General features: G+C 48.3%; 1 protein-coding gene and 1 long non-coding RNA gene across 9 annotated transcripts in view; one reads left to right on the plus strand and one right to left on the minus strand.

Annotated features, from left to right (window-relative positions):
• Positions 1–22,103, plus strand: part of LOC308354560 — an 82,146-nt gene extending 60,043 nt beyond the window's left edge. The window contains exons 2-6 of one of the 2 annotated variants that reach the window (XR_013967875.1): positions 1,821–2,186; positions 4,857–5,044; positions 8,731–8,808; positions 19,286–19,615; positions 21,004–21,812. This is a non-coding gene — a long non-coding RNA (uncharacterized lncRNA). Of the gene's footprint in view, positions 1–1,820; positions 2,187–4,856; positions 5,045–8,730; positions 8,809–19,285; positions 19,616–21,003 lie in introns of both variants that reach the window. The other variant, XR_013967874.1, reaches the window with a different exon arrangement.
• MTMR3 (myotubularin related protein 3) overlaps positions 17,335–23,732 on the minus strand; it is a gene marked incomplete at its 3' end in the record, with an annotated part of 134,454 nt that continues 128,056 nt past the window's right edge. For 3 of the 7 annotated variants that reach the window (XM_080822069.1, XM_080822068.1, XM_080822067.1), the window contains 4 exons: positions 22,846–22,956; positions 22,304–22,392; positions 21,528–21,554; positions 19,397–19,568 (listed from right to left, as the gene is read on the minus strand). In XM_080822069.1, the coding sequence (XP_080678195.1) occupies positions 19,397–19,568; positions 21,528–21,554; positions 22,304–22,392; positions 22,846–22,956 (399 nt within the window). Of the gene's footprint in view, positions 19,569–21,527; positions 21,555–22,303; positions 22,393–22,845; positions 22,957–23,732 lie in introns of all 7 variants that reach the window. The other 4 variants (XM_080822071.1, XM_080822072.1, XM_080822070.1 and 1 more) reach the window with 3 other exon arrangements.

Below are 23,732 nucleotides of genomic sequence, written 5' to 3' on the forward strand. Positions count from 1 at the left end.
TGCTCTGCTGCTCTCTCACAACCCAGTAGCTGGCCCCTCCCTCTGCGGTCTGTCTTCCCGTTGCTTCGGATTCACTTCTACCTTCTGGAAAGTGGCCGATTTTCTGTTCCTAGAATTGCTGCTCTTCTCTTCTATCTCCTGTTGAGTTTGTAGGTGTTCAGAATGGTTTGATAACTATCTAGCTGAACTCCTAGGACCTAATGATATTTCAGTCTCCTACTCTTCCACCATCTTGCTTCCTCTCCCCCAAACATCAGACTCTTGATCTTAGCTTAGGTCTTGATCTAAAGGTTGTAAGTTCAAACCCCACATTGTGCTCATGAAACAAACAATAAAACAACACAAATATGGCATATGCTGGAGGGCACAGGAGCCAACTGAAAGAGTTCCCAGTGGCCAAAATTAGAACAATTTAAACAATAAAAATAAAGTAGAGCATTAAATTTACCATCAAGAAATAAAAAAGTTTATACTGGGGCACCTGGGCACTCAGGTGGGTTAAGGCTCTAACTTCAACTCAGGTCATGATCCCAGGGTCCTGGGATCGAGCCCCAGGTCGGGTTCCCTGCTCAGCAGGGAGTCTGTCTCTCCTTCTCCCTCTGACCCTCCCCTGGCTCTTGCTCAGACTCGCTCTCTCAAATAAATAAATAAATCTTAAAAAAATAATAAACTGCACCACAGAATGTCAAAGAGACTGGAGATTGTCACATGTAGAAATAGTATTATCCATCAGTGCAAAAGCCTAAGAGTACCCAAGCAGGCAAATAAACCTTATGTCAACCCTAAAGGAGTATAATCCAGAGTGTAAAGTCCATATTCGTGAGACCATACTGATATTAATCAGTGATCATATAAATAAATAAAAAGAGGAGAACAGACAAATCCCCTGCATAGAACTCTACATGATTAATGTAGATACTGTGCTCTCAGTGGGATAGACCATGACTTCCTGCTCTGTAGGTGTGGGCTTCACATAGTGATTTCCTTCCAACATTGAAAGTATGGAAAGGGGGGGAAAAGAGTCATTTTGCAGTGGGGAAATCTGACAAACACGACCTCAACCAGGTGATCCAGGCCAACAGGAACAGGGACATGTTGATAGTATGTACCCTTCAGTGGCTGTGATGAGAATGACACTTTATTTCTATATTCTTTCTCCTAAAAACCCTAGTCTAAGCATGAGAAAAACATCAAATCCTAATTAAGGGGTATTCTACAAAATACCTGACTAGTACCTCAAAACTGTCAGTCATCAAAAATAAGGAAAGTCTGGGGAGATGGGTGGCTCAGTTGTGGGGCATCTGCCTTCGGCTCAGGTCATGATCCCAGGGTCCTGGAATCGAGCACCGCATCAGGCTCCCTGCACAGTGGGAAGCCTGGTTCTCCCTCTCCTACTCCCCGCCCCCACCTGTATTTCTTCTCTCACTGTATCACTCTGTTAAATAAATAAAATCTTTAAAAAAAAAAAAAAAGGTAAGGAAAGTGTAAGAAAAGCCAAGTAGATCCAAAAGAGATGCTTATTTCTTTTATGTAAATCTGTGTATATTTTTAAAAATTACACTGTGATTATATGCTCAACCCAGAAATGCCACTTTTTAAAACCCAACAAAAATATTTACAAAGCATACAAAATATATGTAAAAACTACTGATCGTAGTTGTTTGTAGAAAGCAAAACATGGGGAACAATTCACCTGTCCCTATATTGGAAGGCGATTGTATGGTATCGTGCCTCACAGAATTCTAAGGTGAAGCTGCAGTGACCCTGCCCTTGAGTGTGGGTGAGACTTGGAATGGGATGGATTCTATTCCCCTGATTAGGTTGTCAGATGGCACAGCTGACCTTCCGAAGGAGAGGTTATCCTGAGTGGCCCTGACCTAAGCAGGTGACTCCTCAAAAGGATTCAGCTCTTCCTAGAAGAAGTGTGAAACTTGAGGTATATTTGTTACTGGCTTTGAAGATGGAGGGAATCACCTGGTAAGGAATGAAGGAAACCTCTAGGAGCTGAGTGGCCCCAGTCGACCGCCAGCAAGGAAGCGAACTTCAGTCCTGAAGCTGCAAGGAAGTGGATTCTGCCAACAATTTGAAAGAGTTTGGAAGAGGACCCCAAGTCTCAGATGGGGGAGCAGCCCTGGGAGACCCTGAGCAGAGGACCAGCCACACTGTGCAAGACTCCAAACCGTGAGGTAACAACTATGTATCGTTTAACCTGCTAATACAGTGGCGATTGGTTACACAGCCATAGTAAGCACAGGTATATCCCAGCTGTGGAGCACTGTGCAGCCAGTCAGACCAGGGGGAAACCCACGATTACTGCTGACTGCATAAGGGAAGTTGGAAAAATTACATGTAGCATGATCCTGTCTTCATAAAACTAAGAAGTCTGTGAATGGCAGAAAGTCTGGAATGATAACACTGAAATGCTAGCCGAGGAGTGGGATTTAGCAGAAGGAACTTCCGGTTGTTAACATACATTTCTTTGGTGCTACAGAGTTTGTTTTGGTGGAGGGTGGTTCCTAATTTATTTACAAGGAGCCTGCACTTTGTTTCTAATTAAAAAGACAAACCAAATCAAACTAACAACCCTCTGCTGACCCTGAGAATCAGGGCCAAACTCCTTACTGAGGCCTCTCTTGATCTAGCTGCACTGACCTCCAGGCCTCCCCTGCCACCTCTCCCTCCTCTCCGTCCAGTCCCACCTGCACCTGAAGCTCCAGCTCCACGGCCTCCCTGTGCTCTGCCTTCTGGACTTAAGATTTACTCTTCTTTCTTTATGCCATTCTTTTCCCCTTTTCTTTGAGGGGCCCACTTGCCCTTTGTGGCTGGTGCTTTCTGACATACTCTCTTCCCTGTTCTTTTGGCACCGTAACTTCATTCTTTCTTTTTTGACCCTCTTTGCCAGCTCCATTTTTTCTCCCTGGTCTTTTGATTAGTCCTTGGCCTCCTGATCCTTCTGTCTGGGCAGGCTCCTTCCCATCCACTGTTCCAGTTCCATCACTCTGCCTCGAATGGCACACATTCCTCTCCACCCCAGACATCCCTCTATGCACAACATTCAGAGAGCCTTCTTCAGAACAAGCCCCCAGACTTCCCCAGGACACAGAGCCTCACTAGATGACACTGCTGTCCTTCCCACTGTGCAAGACTGAGATCTTCTTTATCCCCTCTCTACAACCCAAACACTTTTCTCTTTTTTTTAAATTTTTTTAAGTTTTTGGGTTTTGTTTTGTTTTTTAAGATTTCATTCATTTATTTGACACAGAGAGAGAGTACAAGCAGGGGAGTGGCAGGAAGAGGGAGAAGCAAGCAGGCTTCTGCTGAACAGAGAGCCTGACATGGGACTCGATCCCAGGACCCTGGGATCATGACCTGAGCCAAAGGCAGATGTTTAACTGACTGAGCCACCCAAACGCCTCCCCCATACACTTTATTGCACTGCTCCTCCCTTCTCATCTGATTGCCCCAGCAAGTGCCCTGCACCCCTTCCAGAAGCCTCTTAAAAACAACTCTGATGAGGCACCTGGCTGGCTTAGTCGGGAGAACATGCCACTCTTGATCTCAGGGTTGAAAGTTCAAGCCCCCACATTGGGCACGAGCCTACTTAAAAAAACACAGACACTGATATTACTACTGAAAATCCTTCAAAGATCTCCCCTGGCTCTAGGGATGACGACCACATTCTTTGAGTTCAGACTCAGTTTATCCTAACCTGAACTCACATCTCCTCTTGCTCTCTGCACTCCAGCCTCTCTGGTCTGTCAGTGCTTCCCTCAAAATGACCTTGCTTCCAGGGCTCCTCCCATGCTAGTCTGGCCTGAACATGCCCTCCTAGTAGCCTGCCCTGGTTGCTAGTTGGTGCCCAGTTACCACCTCTGTTTCTGGTCACAGAAATCACACTCCTCAAGGGACGCCTGGGTGGCTCAGTTGGTTAAGCCTCTGACTCTTGATCTCAACTCACATCTTGATCTCAGGGTTGAGGGATCAAGCCCAGTGTTGGCCTCCACGCTCAGTGCAGAGTCTGCTTGGGGTTCTCTCTCTCTCTCCCTCTGCCCCTCCCCCGTTTGTGTGTGTGCAGGCGTTTGCACATGCTCTCTCTAATAAATAAATAAAATCTTTTAAAAAATTAAAAATCACACTCCTCAAGTAAGCTTTCCTGATGCCCAGACTAGACTAAACCCCTGATGTGGGCACTCAGAGCCTCCTTTCCTTTCCCCCATAGCCCTTCTTACACTTTGCCATGAAGGTTTGTGTAATTATGGATTCACTAGACCTAGGGACTGGGCCTGCTTTCTTCCTGTTGTATTCCCCAGACCTAGCAAGGATAGGCACTCAATGAATAGGAATGTAAAAGTTGAGGGAGAAGAGAGAGAATAAAAGGGAGAAAGTACGTGGAGTAAAGAATAGTTTGGTGTGGCTGGGATGCAGGCTCTGGGGCGATAGAGCTGGAAAGCCCAGCTGATGTCAGAATGGGACGCATGCAGATACCAGACAAAGGCATTCAAGCTTTTTGTGAACCAAGGATGTAGGCTAAGCTTCCTGAGCAGGGCAGCAGTTACGTGATCAGTTCAGTGGGAAATCAGTGGGACGACCTAGTACATTCTGAAAGCCTTTGACAACCAGTTTGAATTGATACTGGCTAATGAACAAGGAATTTGGGGGCAGATTCTATTTTCTGTGTGTTGTGCCTATTGGGTCTTCGATATTACTGCTGTAAGTGACACTGGAAGAGTTGCCACTCAGGGGTCATAGTGCTTTATGCATTAGCTCATCAGGATGCAAAGGGCTGTGGTCATAGGCAGCAGAGCATTTCTGCATCCTGTTTAGCAAGGAATCTAAGCAACATTTTTTTGGTTCAGTTTTTTTTAAAAAAATAGGTGTTTACTGAAGTAAGCAAGGATTTGCGGCTGTTTGGAGCCAGAGTGGCAGATGGAACCAACTTGGAGACTTCTGGGGCAGAAGTATGAGTTACAACCCAGAGGCTGCTGCATGATTCCCAGACATCACACAGACCACCTCCACACTCGGAGAGCTGAGGAGATCTCAGGTAAAGGGCCCCTGATCACTGAGTGATTAGGCTTGCAAGAGAACATAACTCTCACTGGTGGCGAGGCCTTGGTGGAGATTTTAGCTTCAAAAGCCAGGCTGGGATTACTCAGTTGCTCTTCCCTCTACCTCCTGAGGGACCCTAAGTTGTATTTAAGCAAGCCCGTGTCCCTACCTGTCACTGAGTATGCCGGAGGAAGTCAGCCATGTCTCTGCCTAAACTATAAAGAACTAATTAACCACACTTAATAGCCCATAATTTGTTATTTCTGCATTTTAGTCCCAAGGTTCTCTCCTAAGTTATTACCCAGGAAGAAACATAAAACTGTATTTCATAGAAAAAAAGAAAGTGAACTTTTTTTTTTGCTTTATCTCCAAAGCAGTGGGTCTTCATAGTTGGAAATGAGGCTCATTCCCAGAGATGGGAAAGAATGCCACTCCAGGTCCCCCATCGCGCAAGTGTACAGATAGGACCAGCTACATAATCTGTGGGACCTAGTGCTAAATAAAGATGTGGGCCCCTCATTAAATACAGTAGGAATTTCAAGCCTGCAATAGAAGACCATTAAAGCAGGGGCAGGGCCCTTCTGAGCCTGGGGAGGCAGAGGCTGCTCACATGGACCGATTTGAGCGCTAGGATGATGAAGGGGCTTTTCCTGAAGGAACTCAGCGGCCTCAGTAGAGAAGGAAGGGTCGGTCAGGAAAGATCTGGTGAAAGCACGTGGCAACCATAGGGCCACTTCTGTGAGAGTGAAGGGTATGGCCAAGGACAGCCTTCTCTCGGCAGTCCTTGGTCCTGTTCTGCTTGGGGCTTGGCTATCAGAGGGACCAAGGATCAGAAAAGAATCAGGGTGCCTTAGGACATCAGAAGGAAGGGGTGATGAATGGGTATAGAGAACACAGGGATTGACGAGGCATGAAGAGGGGGAGTTTCTAGGCATGGAACTCTCCCTGTTTGGTTTTCGTTTAATCAACCAATTTTTTTAACTGAAGTAGAATGTATCAAATTTAGGTGAATGATTCTTTCCCTGTAAACTTGCTTCTCCCTTTTCTCCATCTTGGTAGGTCATCTGGGTGGGTCACTATTCACCCAGTTGATCAAGACAGAAACCAGGAGGCGCGCCTGGGTGGCTCAGTTGGTTAAGCGACTGCCTTCAGCTCAGGTCGTGATCCTGGAGTCCCAGGATCGAGTCCCAGGATCAAGTCCCAGAATCGAGTCCCGCATCAGGCTCCCGACTCAGCGGGGAGTCTGCTTCTCTCTCTGACCTTCTCCCCTCTCATGCTCTCTCTCTCTCTCTCAAGTAAATAAATAAAATCTTAAAAAAAAAAAAAAAGACAGAAACCAGGAGTCATCTTTGATTCCGCCTCCTTTATCTCAGTACCATGTACTAAGTCCCGTTAGTTCTACTTGCACTTGTACCTCCTGAGCCCACACATCCACTTCTCTCCTTATCCACTGATGCCCTCATCTTTTCTGGCCATGACTATGACAACAGTCTTTAATTAGGTTGGCTTTTTTTTTTTAAAGATTTTATTTATTTATTTGACAGAGGTCACACGTAGGCAGAGAGGCAGGCAGAGAGACGGGAGGAAGCAGGTTCCCTGCTGACCAGAGAGCCCGATGTGGGGCTCAATCCCAGGACCCTGAGATCATGACCTGAGCCGAAGACAGAGGCTTTAACCCACTGAGCCACCCAAGCGCCCCTAACTAGATTGGCTTTTAAATCATGCTGACTTGAGTTTAAGTCCTCATTCTGCCACCTCTTAACTAGGTGACCTTGAATGGGGCTCTTCAGCTTTTTGAGCCTCAGTTTCCTCATCTGAAAAATGGGGACAATATAGCTATCTTAAAGGGTCATTCTCAGGACTAAATGAAATGATGCAAGTGGCTTAGCACACGGTATGTACTTGATGAATCAGCATCTTCCTTCTCTTTCCCTTATCCTTCAGGCCTCAGTTTAAACATTACTTCCTTAGGTCCCCCTCTCTTGACTTGCCACAGGCTCAGTGCAGGTTCCCAGCAATGCGGACTCCTCTGCGATGTTCATCACACTTACCTGTCTTCTCTCAACTCTCCTTTCCATCAGGACAAGGATCCTGTTTTCTTCTGCCTAATGAGGTGCCTGACAAGGGGTAGAAACTCCTGTTTTGTTATTTGACTAGTATCCTCATACATAATCAAAGGTTCCTGGGCTTGGGGTTCCCGTAATGTTCTCAACTAATTGTGAAGTAAGAGGTAGATGGCCACATTACGTAAACAAAACAAGAGGCCAAGAGTATCCCACCAGCTTTAAGTTAAACCTGGGGCACTGGGGATGTTTCATCGTAGCAGATCCCTTCCATAAGAAATCAGCCTAGGGAGTGGATCAAGATAGCAGATGATCCTGAGCTTACCTGCTCCCATGGACACACTGAGGCTGCACCTGCATATGTAGCAACTCCACTGAGAATGTTCTGAAGACTAGCAGAACAGCTCTTCCACAGCTAAAGATAGAAAGAAAGCCACATGGAGAGGGGTAGGAGGGGCAAAGGCATGTTCTGGTTGGGACCCATACCCCTGGTACAGTGACTCACTAGTGGAAGGGATATCACAGGCACAGAGATCGTCCCTCAGAAGTGAGGGGTTCAAACCCTGCCCCCTCATCAGGCACCTCGAGCTATGGAGATCTGCACTGGGAAGAGGAGCCCTCATAACATCTGGCTTTAAAAAAATCAGTGGCGCTAACTCCAGGAGCTCTGAAAATCAGCAGGGCTGATCAGGAGAACTGGAGGGCTGTGGGAAACTGAGAGTCCACTTTTAAAGGGCCCTGTACAAGCTCACTTGCCCTGAGACTCAGCACAGAGGCCGCAGTTTGAAAAGTGCCTGTGTCATATGGGAAGGAGATTTATTGACTAACTTATTTATTTTAATTGTTTATTTTAGGGTCACCTAAGTGGCTCAGTTGGTTAAGCATCTGCCTCGGGCTTAGGTTATTATCCTGGGGCCCTGGGATCAAGCCCAAGTCAGGCTCCCTGCTTAGTGGGGAGCTTACTTCTTCCTCTCCCTTGGCCCCTCCCCACTGTTCATGCTCAAATAAATAAAAATTTTTAAAAAAGAAATTTTTTATTTTAAGTAAACTCTACACCACACATGGGGCTCCAACTCACAACCCTCAGATCAAGAGTCTTATGCTCTATGACTAATTAATTTTAGGGTGAGGACATGTGCTAAATGGGCAAGGATCTGTAGGGGCTTTCTCTGAGAACGGAAGCACTGGCAGGCACCACATTTCTTTCCGTCCCTCTGTCTAGCTGGCCTGATACTAGACAGATCCACTAGAGGGGAATCCACAGCAGATTAGATAGTGCAGAAGAATGCATCAGCAATCTGGAAGACAGGGTAGTAGATGTCATCCAAGCTAAATGGCCAAAAGAAAAAAAATTTTTTTTAAGATTTTATTTAGGGGCAGCACGCAGAGGGAGAGGGAGAGAGAGAACCTCCAGCAGACTCTGCTCGGAGCACAGAGCCCAACGTGGGACTTGATCTCAAGACCCTGAGATCATGACCTGAGGCAAAATCAAGAGTCAGACTGTAGTTGCTGAATATGAAGTATTTCATGTTGGGGTCCTCCTGGTTGGAGATGGCCAGGAGTCTCCACCACCCCTGGAAAGACCTGATCTATTTCTCTCTTCTCTCTGGTTTGGCAGAGGAGACGTGCTGTTGCCTTCGGGCATGGAAGACAAGGATTCCTGCCACCTCCCACTTTGGACTACACTGGAAAGCTGGTAAGGTATGGCGAGTCCGTCAGAGTAGGCATTCAGTGTCACCTGCAGAGCCACTAAACTGTAAAACATGGTGTTTCCTTATGGAACAACAGCCTTATGCGTTGATTGGACAAACATCTCCATAAGTGATAAATTAAAGCAGAGTACAGTGGTCAAGACCACACCCTAAATAAGCAGTTAAGGGGGCTAGGACACAAGTCCCACAGTCTCTGGGTCTGGGCCACCCAGGGCTCCACACACATCAACACCAGGCTGTGTCTTCTTCAGGCTAACAGTTGTCTTGACCCCTCACGGAGTTGGTGTCTGCTGCCAGCAGATTTGTCTCTGTGCGAGAGGTCTAAGGCTTACAGTTGAGTGAGGGAGCTCCTCCTAAGAAATTTAGTACATTTTAAAGAGTAGCTAATTCCCTCTTGCAACATGGACTACTTTGTGTGAAATGTAATGTGGTTCTGTATTTTGGAAATTAATAGTCCTGTGTAAATTCAGTGCAATAGCACTAGTACTTCAAGGGTCCCTTTGGAATTGCTCCCACGCCTTCTCTGCTCTGATTTAAGCCTTTTATCCTGCACATGGCCTCTTACTGTTCTTCCCACTCCTTCATCCTCCTAGCACCCACTCCCAGCTGGCTCTGACTAAGGAGAAGCTGGGTAAGAGTGTGGTCTCTAGAGACAGAGAGCCGGAACTCAACCATGGTTCTGCTGCTTATTTGCTGTGTAACCTTGGGCCAGGGCCTTAACAGCAGTGTGGGCTCTGTTGTCAAATTTTCTTTTCTTTTTTAATTTATTGGAGAGACAGAGCACAAGCTGGGAGGAGAGGCAGAGGGAGAGGAAAAAGCAAACTCCTGCTGAGCAGGAAGCCTGATGTGGGTCTCAATCCCAGGACCCTGGGATCATGACCTGAGCCAAAGGCAGATAGATGCCCAACTGACTGAGCCACCCAGGCACCCCTCCACTGCCTTATTTTCAAATGAGGATAGAGTAGTACTGACTTCACCAGGTTGATAGAATTAAATGTGTTAATTCAAGTAGTTAAACAGTGTCTGACCCGTACTCTTATATCATCTTTTTCAGTTCTCTGTTCAGAAACCCCAAATAGTTATAGAATTGAGACCAGTGTTTAACCGAAAATAGACTTCCTTGGCCTCTTTTAACAAGTACTTCCTCATTTGCTAAACTGTGCATTCCAACTCAGTTCCCCAAACCTGCCCTCCTGCCTCGGCTCATGCTAACCTAGTATTGCCATCAGTTGACATCACTGCTGCCCCTTCAGGGCAGGCTTTCTGGTCAGATGTGCTGCTGGGCTTTCTTTTTCCTTTAAGCCGTATCTAAGTAGGCCTTCAGAGTTGTAGAGGAGAGCTAAAGTCAGAACACGTGGAAAGTATTCTCCGAACAACTGAGCATATAAAAAATTACTTTCCACTTAGACATTGTTAAACAATAAAAACTCAGCTGAGTAACTTCAGAGATCAAATTGGCTTTGATTCAGTGACTCCTTAGTTGGGCAGGTCATGAATTTACATAGGACCATCCAGCAGCAGAAAGGCGCTCTGAAGGGCTGTACAAAATGCAGGGTTCTTAAAAGCAAAAATGGGGTGGGAAAAGGGAATGATTAGTAAGGAATGTATTGTTTCCGGAAGATGGCCTTTCTCCCAGGATCAGAGGGGGCTATATCAAGTGGATTCTCTCACCAGTACTGACTAGGTAATTCCATGACGACTGGTTCAAGGTTCTGCCTGGGGAGCTGAAGGTGCAGTTCAGTTAGCAAGCCAGGATGTGCCGACATGGGGCTTCGCACAGCTGACTTCATTTGGGGCCTGTTGTCTCTTTTTTTTTTTTTTTTTAAAGATTTTATTTATTTATTTGACAGACAGAGATCACAAGCAGGCAGAGAGGCAGGCAGAGAGAGAGAGAGAGAGGAGGAAGCAGGCTCCCTGCTGAGCAGCAGAGAGCCCGATGTGGGGCTCCATCCCAGGACTCCGGGATCACGACCGGAGCCAAAGGCAGAGGCTTTAGCCCACTGAGCCACCCAGGCGCCCCCTGTTGTCTCTTTTTAAGCATCTCCCTGCTTACCACCCTCCCCGCACCGCAGCCTGTCTCTCCCATCTCATACTTAGAGTTGTGAGATGTTGTAAACTTCTGACATTGACAGTACAATGAAATGGTGCCAGAGTACAATTTAAGTTTTAAAATGTAGACTGTCATAAAGTCACAGAGTATTGGTGGGAAACTGCTCAAATGACTGCAGTCACGCAAATGAGGAGCTGAGGGTCAGGTCCATTAAGAAATGAAGAGCTTCGTGGAACCAGAGAGGTGCTTCAGGGGGCAATTTGAGTAATGGAATAAGAGAGGCTTCCAGAGAAACTGAGGAAGCCCCTAACTTTTGCAAAAATGACTGCTCCACGGAAATGGTGTCCTGTTGTGCAATCATGTAATTTTAGGAGGGAAATACGCATAAAATAGTTTTGTTCTAAGAACTAGCCCATAGTTGCAGTTGCACTTGAAGAGCTACTAGTTTTAGTAGTAGTTTCGTTTTATAGGAAGTTCCAGTCAAACCTTTTCCACTGTTCATTATATGTAACTCTGGTCTCCATTTTAAGTAGGTTGACTCAGAGGCTTTTTCAAGTCTCAATTCTTTTTGGATAATGAACACCTTTTAACTTACTTTTATCTGTCCCATCTTCCCTAACAGACGGCACACTCCTAGGGCAAACAGCGGCAAGGCAGAAATGCCATGTCACCATCTCATAGGGTAACGGGGGTGGTTATGTGTGCGTGAGTCACCAGTGAAGTCTGTGCCGACCCACGGCCCTCAATTACTTGTTAAGTGAATGAGTCCTGGTATATCCAGAGCTGTTGAAAGCAAAGACCTGCAGTGAGGGGCCAGCAAGGAGGAGTGACTAGGTGATCCCAGATACCCGGGCTCTTGTCCTCAGCTCTGTCTGGGCTTTTCAGGCAGGGTACCCTACCTCTGCAGGGTAGGGCTGTGTGGAGGTTGTGAGAGAGGCAAGGGTGATCAGTTAAGGAGAGGCAGACGCCCCTGCTGCCACTCCTCTGGCCTCCCCCCCGAGTAGCAGACGGAAGCTGTGTGAGGTGGCGCTGTGTGCTCTGGTTTATTCCTGCCTGGTATGGTTCAGAACTTAAGACTAAGCTTCATAACCAGACTGCATGGCGGAGCGTTTCCCAGTCCCAGGGAATGTGTCTGCAAAGAGGTTAACTTCTTACTTGGGAGCGGAGGAGGAAGAGCAGACTGGCACCAGTGTTCATGCCGGCTCCGGGCACTGAATGGTTAGGTCCCCCAGACCGAGCAGAGGACAGAAAGCAAGGCCCGGCGCTATCAGCTGTTTGCAGAGGTGTGAGCGCCAGCCGGGGGTTGCCTTGTGGTAAAGTGTACTTTGAAAAGGAATGCTCTGGGGCAGGGACTGGAGCGCATGGCTAGTCCTCAGGGACATATGAGCACAGTGTCAGAGGGGGCAAGAGGAGCCTGGTTTATCATTCAGATGAAAGAATCGCACCTGAGGTGCCAGAGCACAGAGGTCATGTCCCAAGAGTTGATAGTTAAGAGTGGGAGCTGCCCCAGCGAAGAGGGTGTGCTAGCTGGTCGCGGCACCTTCACAGCGACTTGAATGGACCACCAGTCTAGGGCCTGACCTTCCACATGGCAAGGTGTAGTAGGGCAACCATTTACAGTGAACGCTAATCTGGTTTAACTTGGGTGACAGAGCCTTAAATGCGTTCAGCTAGCTTGGGCTCATTTGGCACAAGAAATGGCCGGGGTGGAGGGGTGGGGATCATATGAATGCAAGGTCTTTTGCTTCATTTTCCAACCTTGGGCTCTAGGGTCCTCACGGAGGTTTTCTTGCCAGATAGCACACACAACCTGGGCCCGGGCCTCTGCCTCAGAGATCTGCACTGCAGAGGTAAGAGCCACCTGCTTCTGCCTCCCCTGCTCCTCAGCCTGGACAGCAGGTCTTCGTCTTTAATCAGGAACCTCAGCAAAGTGAGGCCATGTCAGTCTCCACAGGGCTCAGGAGTTCTTAGGTGCCCCCTCAACCCCAACAAGCAGTTTCTTTCTCTCGGGCCCCCTTCCATTGCTTTTACACAATTTTAAAGCATCAATGCACCTGCATCCATGAGAACATTTTGATCCTTTAATAAAATACATGTATGAACTTTAAAATCTTTGAGTAGTGATAGTTTTACAATAAATTGCAAATGTCAGATCAGAATGCTTCAAGGTCAGAATTTTACCTCCGTTAAGGTGGAAGACCCAGGGTGGGGCCGGTTGTCTCCTAGTCTCAAGACATGGTGAAACAGAATGTCTGCCAGACATTCAGAGTGTCTGCCAGCAGCCAGAGATAGAAATGCCATCTCATCCCATGAACAGTGGGGAGGGGAACATTTACTAAGCAACCACCTTCAACCGGCTCTTCTGGCAAAGCGCTGTGCTCTAGACGAGGAAATGGCTCAGTTCCCCACCCGCCCACAAGGGAACTCAGCTGGTGCTCAGGGCTGGGATTCCAAACCCAGGTCTGTGGGCTCAGAAACTCGGGTTCTCTCCACCAAACTAGTGGTTTTGAAACTGGCTTTTGTGGCAGCGCTTCAGGGGTTCTCTGCAAACACTTCAAATAGCTGAGATGGTAAAAATCATCGCTTATATGCACGCATGAGTTTAAACTGCCTGAGACGTCACTGTGAGGCCTCCACAGCCGCACCTGAGTAGCCCTGGGGGCTGAGAGGGAGGACGCTAGCCTGGTGGCGGATCGCCAGGCCCAGCTGCTGCTCAGCACTAGTGGCTCTCATTGTAATTTGATATTTATAAACTTTATGTGTTTCTTACTGATATAGAGAGGATAAGGATTGAAAGCAGGTATTGAATATTCTTCTATTAACTTCTATTAATCCTTTTTTCCAAGCATCTACTTCACTTTTGTCAATAACCAGAGATTGCAGACAAGCTGTGACTGTTACCATTTGCAGCCACTCACCTATTATATGATTTTTCTCCATAGCAAACAAATTCAGAAATAAGTTGGAGGCAGAGACCATTCACAACTAACCCATTTGCAGTAGTAAAAATGCCCCCCCCCGAGTCCTAGTGATTTAAGACAGTGTTATTACTTCAACTTAGACAATTCATGCTAATAACACTTACATATTTGAGAGGTTAAAGACAATGATTATAGTATCAAAACCTTTTGATTTGGATTGGGAGGGAGAGGAGGGCTCATTCTTTAAGCCTTTTGGTAGCGTTTACTAAGCTCTTCTCTAAGATTTCTAGCTCAGAGAGGAGCAGGTTACCGTAGCCATTTATCTAAGGTTGTCTTCTGGAAGCCCAGGAGCACTGGCAGGTGGTGGAGGTGGAGTTCGGAGAGAAAGTTTCTTAATCAGATTTTGCTGTTAATTCACTGACAATCTTGGGTAAGTCTTTGTGGCTCCCTGAGGCTGTTTCCCCTCACCAAAAAAACAGGAGTTTAGATAAAATCAAATCATTTTCAGACTTTTATTTTAAGCACCAAAACCTTTCTTCAAATCATATCTTCCTTGGAAGTATAATACTGAATGGGCGTGGCGGCTCCCTCCCCACAAAATTGCATGAAAACCACAAAACCAGATCATCTAAGATCCCTTCCACGTCTAATCGTCAGGATTTCAAGTCCCCTGCCTCTGACACACAAACGCTGGGCTCAGCCACCCCTTCCTGGCCAGGCCCCTCCCTCTCCCAGACCAACCAAGGAGCTGAACTGACTCATCCCAGCACCTAGTATGCTGGTCACCACACTGACTAGAGAACCACGGTGGCAACCAGAATCCAGGGGCCGAACAACTGTTTGTAGGTGAAGAGGACATGTTTATTTCATTTACATGGTCACTAAGGCTACAGCAGAATCAACGGTGTTACAATAGGCAAGCACTACTGTCTGTGGCAACACACAGCATGTTTCTTAAACAGCATCCAAGCCTCACAGGTTATGTTTGCATTAAAAAAAAAAAAAAAAAAAAACCTTATGAACCAATAGGGAAGCAGTTAAAGGCCAATTTTAAATGCCAATGTAAAACAACTTTCAACTTGAAAATACAATTGAAATGCAACTGCTAGGAGCACTGTAAGAAAAGGTGACCCAACTCAGGTAGAAAGAAAAGACAGGAAGTGGTAAATAAAATACAATAGCCACATTTAAAACCTTGTGATTCCCATAGGGAGTGGGGGTGGGGAGAGACTCCTTTCCTTTTAGCCTCTGAACATGGGCCTTGCTCAGGAGAGGCCTGTTCCACAGGGGAGGCAGCTGGTACCTGTGCAGACTGTGCAGCAGATGAACGCTGCACACGGGAGAGGAAGCGTCAGCGTGGTTTCCTGCTAGGGACAGCAGGCCTTGTGTTTTAAGAGGCAAAGGCATAGGAGGGTCACCTCTTACTGCCAGAAGCCTCTCACACATTCTAGGCCGGCCCTTGAGACACCTGGTCGGTAACCTCGACTTAAAACAAATGTTCTTAGAAAACGTGACTAGATTAAATAGCTGGGATTCTTGCCATGTTATTCAAAACTCCGAATGGAGAATCAGTCACTGCTCCGTGACCTAGGGTCCATTTTTAACTGTGCTGTTAGCCTCTCCTCGGTGAACTCACTTGGGCAGGTGCAGCTGCAGCCTTGGGGACGGGTCACTTGAACAGGCACTCGCTAAATGAAATCCTGCAAGAGCACCTTCAAGTCATCCCTCTCTAAGAGATGAGGAGAGGCCAGGGCTAGAGTTAACTACAACAAACATGGAATCTAATCTCCTAGTTTCATGCACAGCAGCCCGAAGTGTATCGGCCGTCTCAAGAGCCTGTAATCTTACTCTAGGGTATATTCTTGATTCCCATTTCAATATATTCGATAGCTGGATGTTGTCTAACAGATCTCCCAGTGCCATGTTTTTCGTTCCCCTTCAGATCTGCCACAGTACCTTTTTAAGTCTTAGAATATGCTTTGTTAACATAGGAATCCACAGTGAGCATATTAGCAAAATAACTCAAAAAGTTTTCTGTACTCCCTCACTAGAAAAATCCCAGTGGATTAAGGCAGCCCTCATTTTTTAGACTCGGATTAAGGCCAAAGTAAAGAAAGAAGGTAAATATTGAGAAAGCGCCAGGATAAAGTTCAGAGATGAAGAGGACATCCTGGCCGCTCACTGTTAGTATCTCACTGCTTCATACCAAGTGCCGCCTCGTGGGGGCCTGAAGAAAGCTGGTGTGGCCCTTGGCCAACCACCATTCTCTGCACACAGACCTCTCCCATAGCAGCTCCCGGCCTCAGCCCCACACTGCAGGTCTCACCAGCACACTGGCTTTCATCTTCACCTTCCCCCAGCAGCTCCCCACCTGTGGGCCCCAGCCAGCCTTGCTGGGTTTTGCTAATGTTTTAACTGGCCAGGGTCTAAACCATCAGACCTTAGGAACAGGAGAAGTGTGTGGACACACGGTGGCTGGAACACACTCATTTTTACAAACCGGTCTGAATGTGGTCTGGCCTCCCTGCTAGCAGGTGAAGGGGCACCTTCTCCCAAAGAAGAGGCCATTGTCAAACACCTGCTGGATGGCACGTGCAGCTGAGCTCAGCTCTTCAGGTACTTTACACAAGCCAGGCAGAGAGTGCATCCAGAAAGCAACCCTGGAAAAGCCTGTCCTGGAGTTTGAGGCCCTGAGGGAGGCTCTGAGCAGGTCACTCTTTAGAGCCCGGCCAACCCACCAGAGATGCTGGGCACTACTCAGGACAAACCTCTAGGGAGGAAGCGCATGATGTAGCTCTCCCGCAGACCTGCGCGATGGAAGGGTGCCCCAGAGTGACTCGGGGAAAGAAAATCCACCTCTGAGAAGAGCAAGAACTAGTTAAGAAGTGACCATTACTATGGTCTTGCTTGCTTGGCTGGTTCTGCAGGTCTACAGAGCAGAGGTTGGGCGCTTCGTGTAGAGGGAGGATGACCTCCAGTCAGGCACATGATCTAGTCACACCCATGTCAGCTTCTTCTCCGAGGGTCTCTCAGCCCACCCACTTGCTCTCATCCAAGCATAGGAAGCAGCACTTTCTGGCCACCTCCCCCTGCCTCAACATCTCCCCATGCAGGGCTCTGCTTAACCAGCCCTGCAGATGCCACTGTGGGCTTAAAGGGCCAGAGCACCGGCTGCCGGGGGCGGGGGGGTGGGGGGGTGGCTAGAAGCCAGAGGTAGTTTTGTTTACTGTATTTACTACTGATGCTCAGTTCTTTGGATGAGGAACACACCCCCCCCCCCCATTGTTAAGATGCCTGATTGCTTTGCCTTTTTAGCTTTAGAGAGAGGTTAGGGGCAAAACCATGAAGGAAAGGTGTTCCAGTGCTTGGGCACTGTGGGGCACCTGCTTGCCAAGGCCCAGAGTAGAACAGAAACCTGTAGTTCCCTTCGCCAAAGTTCAGCTTCCCGGCAGCACCTCGAACTGCTGCTGTGTAAGAGGGAAAAGGGATGAAGAGGGAATAAACCACAGGGCAAACAATTAGAATGTGTTAGCAAATGCTACCATGCGGAACACTAAACTTTATTCACTTTATTTATATATTTAACAGTTCTAAAGTATTTACTTCCTGCTTTGACAAAAAATGAAAAATATAGGAGCACTGACTGACTCCTCTTTAGGAGAAAAGGGTTATATGTACAGCTACGGAGAGTTACGGTTCCTCCTTTACATACAAAGAAAAATATTAATAAAAAAGTGCTTCATTGATCGAAAAGGGCTAAGAGCTGCAAGCATTTATTCACACTGTACATCAGACCCAAGAAACCCGTATCATAACCTCTTGGCACCTGTCACTAGGAACTGCACAATCTTTAATTAGACTGACTTCTCCCCACCCGCACGGCCAGACCATACAGAGTGTGGAGAAGAACTACACCCTGTTTCACTAAAGTCAGACTCTGAGCTACCTGCGGCCACTAGGAAGTCAGAGACTCATTCTGATGCTCTTGGCTTTGCCTGGACTGACAGCTCCAGGGGAGGCTCTGGGCCACCTCATAACCACACCCAGGCACACACAGGAGCCACCTTCCTGAGACACAACTTCCCTTCGCCAGGGAATTGCTTCCAAAGGGTCAGAGAGTTCCCTGGCCTCATCCCCATCTGCTCACCACGATCCGCCATTACCAGTTAGCAGCTTTTAGCAGAGTCAAGCATGGCCCTTCCCCAAGAGGGAGGGCAGGCACAAAACATGGATGCCAAGATTACAAAGCACAAACCTTCCCCACACTCACTCTACCACAAATACTCTTGATTTAAGGCTCTTTTTGGACCACACCAAACTTACTGAGGAAAGGTGCCCCAAATCTCCTACGGGCTGTGTCACAAATTTTCTAAAGAACCCTGCAGAGTCACCAAGTGTCCCCTCACTGCTGGCCAGCAGCACAGGAGCAGGGCAGGGGGATCGCTGGGCCCTTCCCACTGCCCCAAAAAGGGAAGGGAGGGAGGAAGAAGGCTGATTGTATGGGACATGCTCCCTTTTCCAGAGGCTTGCACTCTAAAAGGCTGATTCTACCCCTTTAGGGGGAGATCCATGATTTGTTTGGTTTGGGAATGGGGAATTTTTGGAACCCTGAGTCTGGATTTCCCTGTGCTGGTCAAGGAAGAGAGATTGTTTGGGGGACCAGGCCCCAGAAGGGGCTTCCAGGTGTGCCCGGGCTCAGGGCAGGCTTTGGCCTTGGCCACAGCAGCAGGACACCGCACTCTGGCCAGTATGCACTCTTATGCCGGAGGGTGGGAAGTACTACACAGCCTGGCTGAGGGAGGCCTACTCATGACAGTGAAGGGAGCCCTAGACCATCCAGGGTCAAGTTAAAAACAAAATCCCATGCAAGAGAGAACATGCCACCCCCATCCCCAGTCCCTCTCACTCGCTTCAGAGAAACAAATACCTTCCTTCCCCGAAAGGGGGCCTGGAAGGGTTCCATTTACTCTGTGTCCCTCCCTCAAATGCCAATCCCATTTATCTCTGAGATCGGACAGGACCAGCTCCGAGAGAGAGAGAGAGAGAGAGAGAGAGAGAGAGAGAGAGAGAGTACTCCGAGGGCAGTACTCCGAGGGAAGATGCTTTCAGCCTCCTCAGCAGCAAAGGTTTTTCCATTCAGCTCTGATGTGGCAGTAGCACGAGAAATGGTCACAAACATCAGCCCTGGCTTGCTTCCCCCCACTCACTCATCTCGGGCCTCCACTCCTGACTCTGACCAGCCTCCTCCCATCCTGAGGAACCAAGCCAACCTTCAGTATCACAGGACAGCAGGCGGCTCAACAGTTTACAGGGGGCCTGGCAACCTCTGGTCTTTCATTTAAAAAATATATATATATATATTTAAGAGAACCAGGGGACTTCTTTCTTTTTTGGAGGCAGAAGATGGAAAAGGAGGGAGGGGGGACAACAGGAAAGAAAAATCGATCTACAATCCAGTGGTACATCCCAAATTTCTGTCACTCTGCACAGGTGGTTCCATGCCCCCATTCCAAAGTGCACGGGCCTCTCGGTCTGTCCAGGCTGTGTGGGCCTGTCGGAGGAACAGCAGCTTGGCCTCTGCCCGCCCCAGGTCACTGAGCTTCAGTTTGAAGTGGCAGCAATGGGCTTATCCAGTTCAAGGTCAATGCTGGAGCTTGTGGGATGAAGGCTGCTATAGCAAGACTTGCACACTCGACTGGGTTCAAAGAGCTGCTGGCTGGGAACTGGAACCTTCTGATTACAACAACTGGAGCAGAACACATTCCCACAATTCCTTGAGATGGGAAGAAGAAAACAAGACACAGTTAGTTTCGGTCGCAGGTATGGTGTGAGGAAACCAACTTCAGAAGACAGAACTTGGTTGTGGTAATTCGGATGTGCTGGAGACTCCTCCAAGACTGAACTGTTTCATTTGTCTAGCCCAGGAAAAGCCGGGGTGTGGGTGGGGCATGGGGGGGCAGGAAGTCCCTGCCTAGTGTAGCTGCACAGCACTGTGACTTTAGGGCCAAGGACACTTGGCTGTCTCACCATATGGGTCAAGGTTATAGGTGCACAGGGGGGATGCTGCTCAAGAGAGATCCAGGAGAACAAAAGGGCCCCACGCAGCAGTAGGTTCTAGAACACTGGCTAAGTCCTGGCCCAAAAAACCCAGTGAGCCATACCCACTTGGGCAATGGCCTCTGTGTAGCTCGTGGTCACAGAGAGACCAGAGTCCAATGGAACTACCTCCGAGCCCTTCAGAGAAGACAAACTACCTAGCCAAGCTGGGGTGGGGTGAGGAGCCTTGTCCAACAGGCTACATCCCCAGAGGCTCGGAGGCAGCAACATGAAGAACAGACTGCTGCCATCTAGGACTGCCCTGCTGCCAGCATGCAAAGCCAGAAGACAAGCAACACATGCTCAAGGTGAAAGGACAAGAGAGCACAGATGAACACACGTGCACAAACACCCCCCTTATTAGATAGATGTCAGTCAATTACGGCTCACTCCCCTGCCCCCATGCATCTACCAGGAACTAACAGAGCTCCACCCGAAGGCCAGACTGTACTCAGGCCCCAGGGCTCCCTCTCCTCCACTTGAAAGCCCAGCTCTGACGTGTCCATGCAGCAAAGGTGCCCACAACCAAACAACTGCCCTTCAGAGCTAAAAGGAAAAGGAACTAGTAGAGAAGTTTCTGCTCACCTTACAACCCCACTCTGCTAGGCCCTGAAGTATAATTCAATCTCAATAAACCCAAGAATGGGAGACTTCAAGGAGCCTGACATAGCCCACCAAAGACATGGGGAAAGCAGCTGAAGGGAAATGCTCCCCCTTAGCCAGCATTAATCACTACCTTTTCATTTATGCTCCTCAGAATATAAACCCACAGAATGTAAACTAAGGACCACCTGGGCACAGAGGAGAGAATACTAAATACCCTTTGGGGACTAAAAAAAAAAAAAAAGAAAAAAGAAAACCCCACAAAAGGAAAGGCTAGACATGGGTCAATGGAAGGACAGAGAACTAAAACAAACACACATAACTTCATCTTCTGGAACGCAGTTAAGAACCTCATGTTTCTGAAAAGCATGAATCAGCAAGAACCTGTGGTTACACAGAAAAATAACCTAAATCTACTTCTGAACATCTGCATTTATTTAATATACCTGCTGGAGTTCATCCTGATATGAATCTGACCAACTAAGCTTTCCTATCTGGCTTTTTTTCAGGGGATCCTGACAGACCTCAAGTGGAACTCTCCACTAAAGTCTTCCCTGCTAAAACAGTTCCCTGGAAAGACCACCTCTGTTCAGTCCTGGTCTCTTTGTTTTTTTGTTTTTTTTTTTTTTTTTTAAAAAAAATTGGAGCGGCAATGCTGTCTGACTCACATATCATGAAGCATCATTCTAGGATCCCACTGAATGACTAACCCAAAGAAAATAGCTCTGAAAACCCAACTGGCTCTGCCACAAGAGCAGCCCCTGCTAAAGCCCAGCTTCTAAGTCACAAGCAGGATGGCTCCGCTGACCTGTGTGGTCAGGAGGGGAGCACATGGCTGCAGTCTGACTCAGCCCTAACTGTCTACCCAGTTGGCTGCTTTGGTTTCCCCCCCAAGCCCACCTGCCCACCTGCCTGCCTGCGCTCCCAGCCCCAGGCTTCATCCCAGTGAGTGCAGAGAGAGGGAAATGGCAGCGTTAGTGTGAAGTTATTGTAGATGTGCAGACATCACAGACAGGTTGTTGCAAATGCTCACCACGTTTGATCAACACGGTCAGTGTCCCTGCAAGGAGGGGAGAGAGAGCTCAGAGGAGAAGCCAACCAAAGACATACGGGCTTGGGGTGCATGGTAGGGAGATATACGATCCTGAAGCATCATTACTAGACAAAGAGGTGGTTCCATTTTCTACCTGGGTTCTCTCCTGTAGATGAGCTATGTCAGGATTCAGATAAACTTCCTACCCCAAGAACACTGAACATCCTCCAGTCAGTCACCACCCCAGCTGGGGCAAAGCATTCCTAGCAGCTAACTACCCCAACCAAGAAGAAAGAAGTCGGGAGCCTTAAGGATTGAAGACTATGTCCTCAGCTGTCCCTACCAGTCCCCACAGCTAGGTCTCCTCACTACTACCGCAAGACAAGTTTGGGGTCAGGGAGCAGGATAAGGAGTAGGAAAATGAAGTTCCCTGCCCACAGCAGGAAAAATTTTCTTGCTCAGGGCAGCCATGTTGAATGGGAAGAACTGGTAGGAATAAGAAATGGTAGTCTGGGTGGCGGCTGTTGCTCTGCTAATCCAAGAAGCAAAACAGAACAAACGGGGACTCTGAATTGGAAAAAAAACAAAACAACAAATGCAAAAACCAATTTCAGAGGCACAAGAGATGAGCTGGAGTCCTGTAGACCCCAGGTTCTGCCTCAGAGGGGACACTGCCAGCCAGATGCCTGCATCTCTCCAAGCTGCAAGCTCTGTGGGTCAAACCTCGGCCTCCAAACCCTGGCCCACCCCACCCCCACCACACACCCAAACGGCACCTGCAGTGGTGCTTCCTGCTGGCGAGCCAGAAGGCGCTGTCACACGCATAGCAGTGGGCAGCCAGATGGTCAGGGAGCCAACGGGTCATCTGTAAAACAGGTGGGGCCAGGTTAGTGACCGGAGATGGGCCATCCAGCTGGAGCCAGCAGAGCCATGCTGGGGGCAGCAAGAGTCACAAGGACCATACCGGCTCCAGCGGCACCAGCCCAGCAGCTTGATGTCTGCAGTACAAGAAAGGCGTCCAAATCGTTTCCCTAGCGGGGACTCCAAACTCCCCTGAGATCAAGTATCAGGCAGCAGCACCCTGGGTCACCATAAGAGCGGGCAAGGTTCCAGTTCAGAGAAGCAAGGAGGAGAGAGGACCAGCTTGCTGGGTCTCCCTGGCTCAGAAATTCTTGGCTCGATGGGGATTCACAGAGGCTCAAGGCTAAGTGTGCTATGAAGTTATTCCTTGGCCAGGGGCACGGGACAGGGATGGGGGTGGAGAAGAACCGTAAAACAGTTGCATGGACGGTACTCAGAACAGGGGCTGAGCCTGTACCTCCGTGTCCTGTTTATCCACCTGCTCCCAGCTGGCTTCAGAGAAAATCTCTGTGCTGCAGCGAGACAAACAGTTCTGATCCAGATTGCTTTCCGAGTCGGGGATTGAAGTCTGTTGGCAAACAAACAGAGCTGAACAGAATGAACCTGGCTCCTCCCAGAAGAAAGGGCTTAGTAAAGAAGGGAGCACTGAGGACTTCGGGTGGGCCTGAGTATTAAGGGCTGCCAAATCTGTTGGCGCCTCAGCCATCAAGAGATGGGTTGAGCAGGTGCAGAGACAGGGCTGAACTCAGGTGGAAGAGAGATGCACAGGTCTAAGGCTGTGTGCAGTGACTGCAGGGGAAGGATAGGCCTTGGGCTCCAGGAAGTGAGTGGGGTAGAAGTGACCAGGATGGCGTGTGAACTCTGAGTCAGCTGCTTCAGTGAGTCTGTTACTCCAACCCTGCCACTTACATCTGCGTGTTGAAACTGAGTGCTTTGGGCATGTCCTCCTTTCTCTGAAGGACTCTTTGGGAAAATGAGAAACCGTCATTAGTATGAAGGAAATACCGAGAAGTCAGTTTGAATTGAAAGTCATTGGATGAGCCCGCCTTTAGTGTACGCTGACTGCTTCAGAGCCAGGCTCCCTCTTGTACTTGAACATGTCAAGTCAGACCCAGCCAGCGAGGAGAGCACCTCCCTGAGAGCCTCCTCTCACACAGCGCCACCCCCCTACCCCCTCTTCCAGTCACCAGGCACCATCAGTGCTAACTCCTCCACAGTGCCAGAAACCAGTCCCGTCTCCCCATTTCTACTGCCATCACCTGCCACAAGGCAGGTACAAACATTTGTTAATTAAACTATAGCCGAGGGGAGGGAGAGGCAGGGGAACTCACGGTTTACTAGCTA

Source organism: Martes martes, assembly GCF_963455335.1.
Source record: "Martes martes genome assembly, chromosome: 13".
Taxonomy (NCBI): Eukaryota; Metazoa; Chordata; class Mammalia; order Carnivora; family Mustelidae; genus Martes; species Martes martes.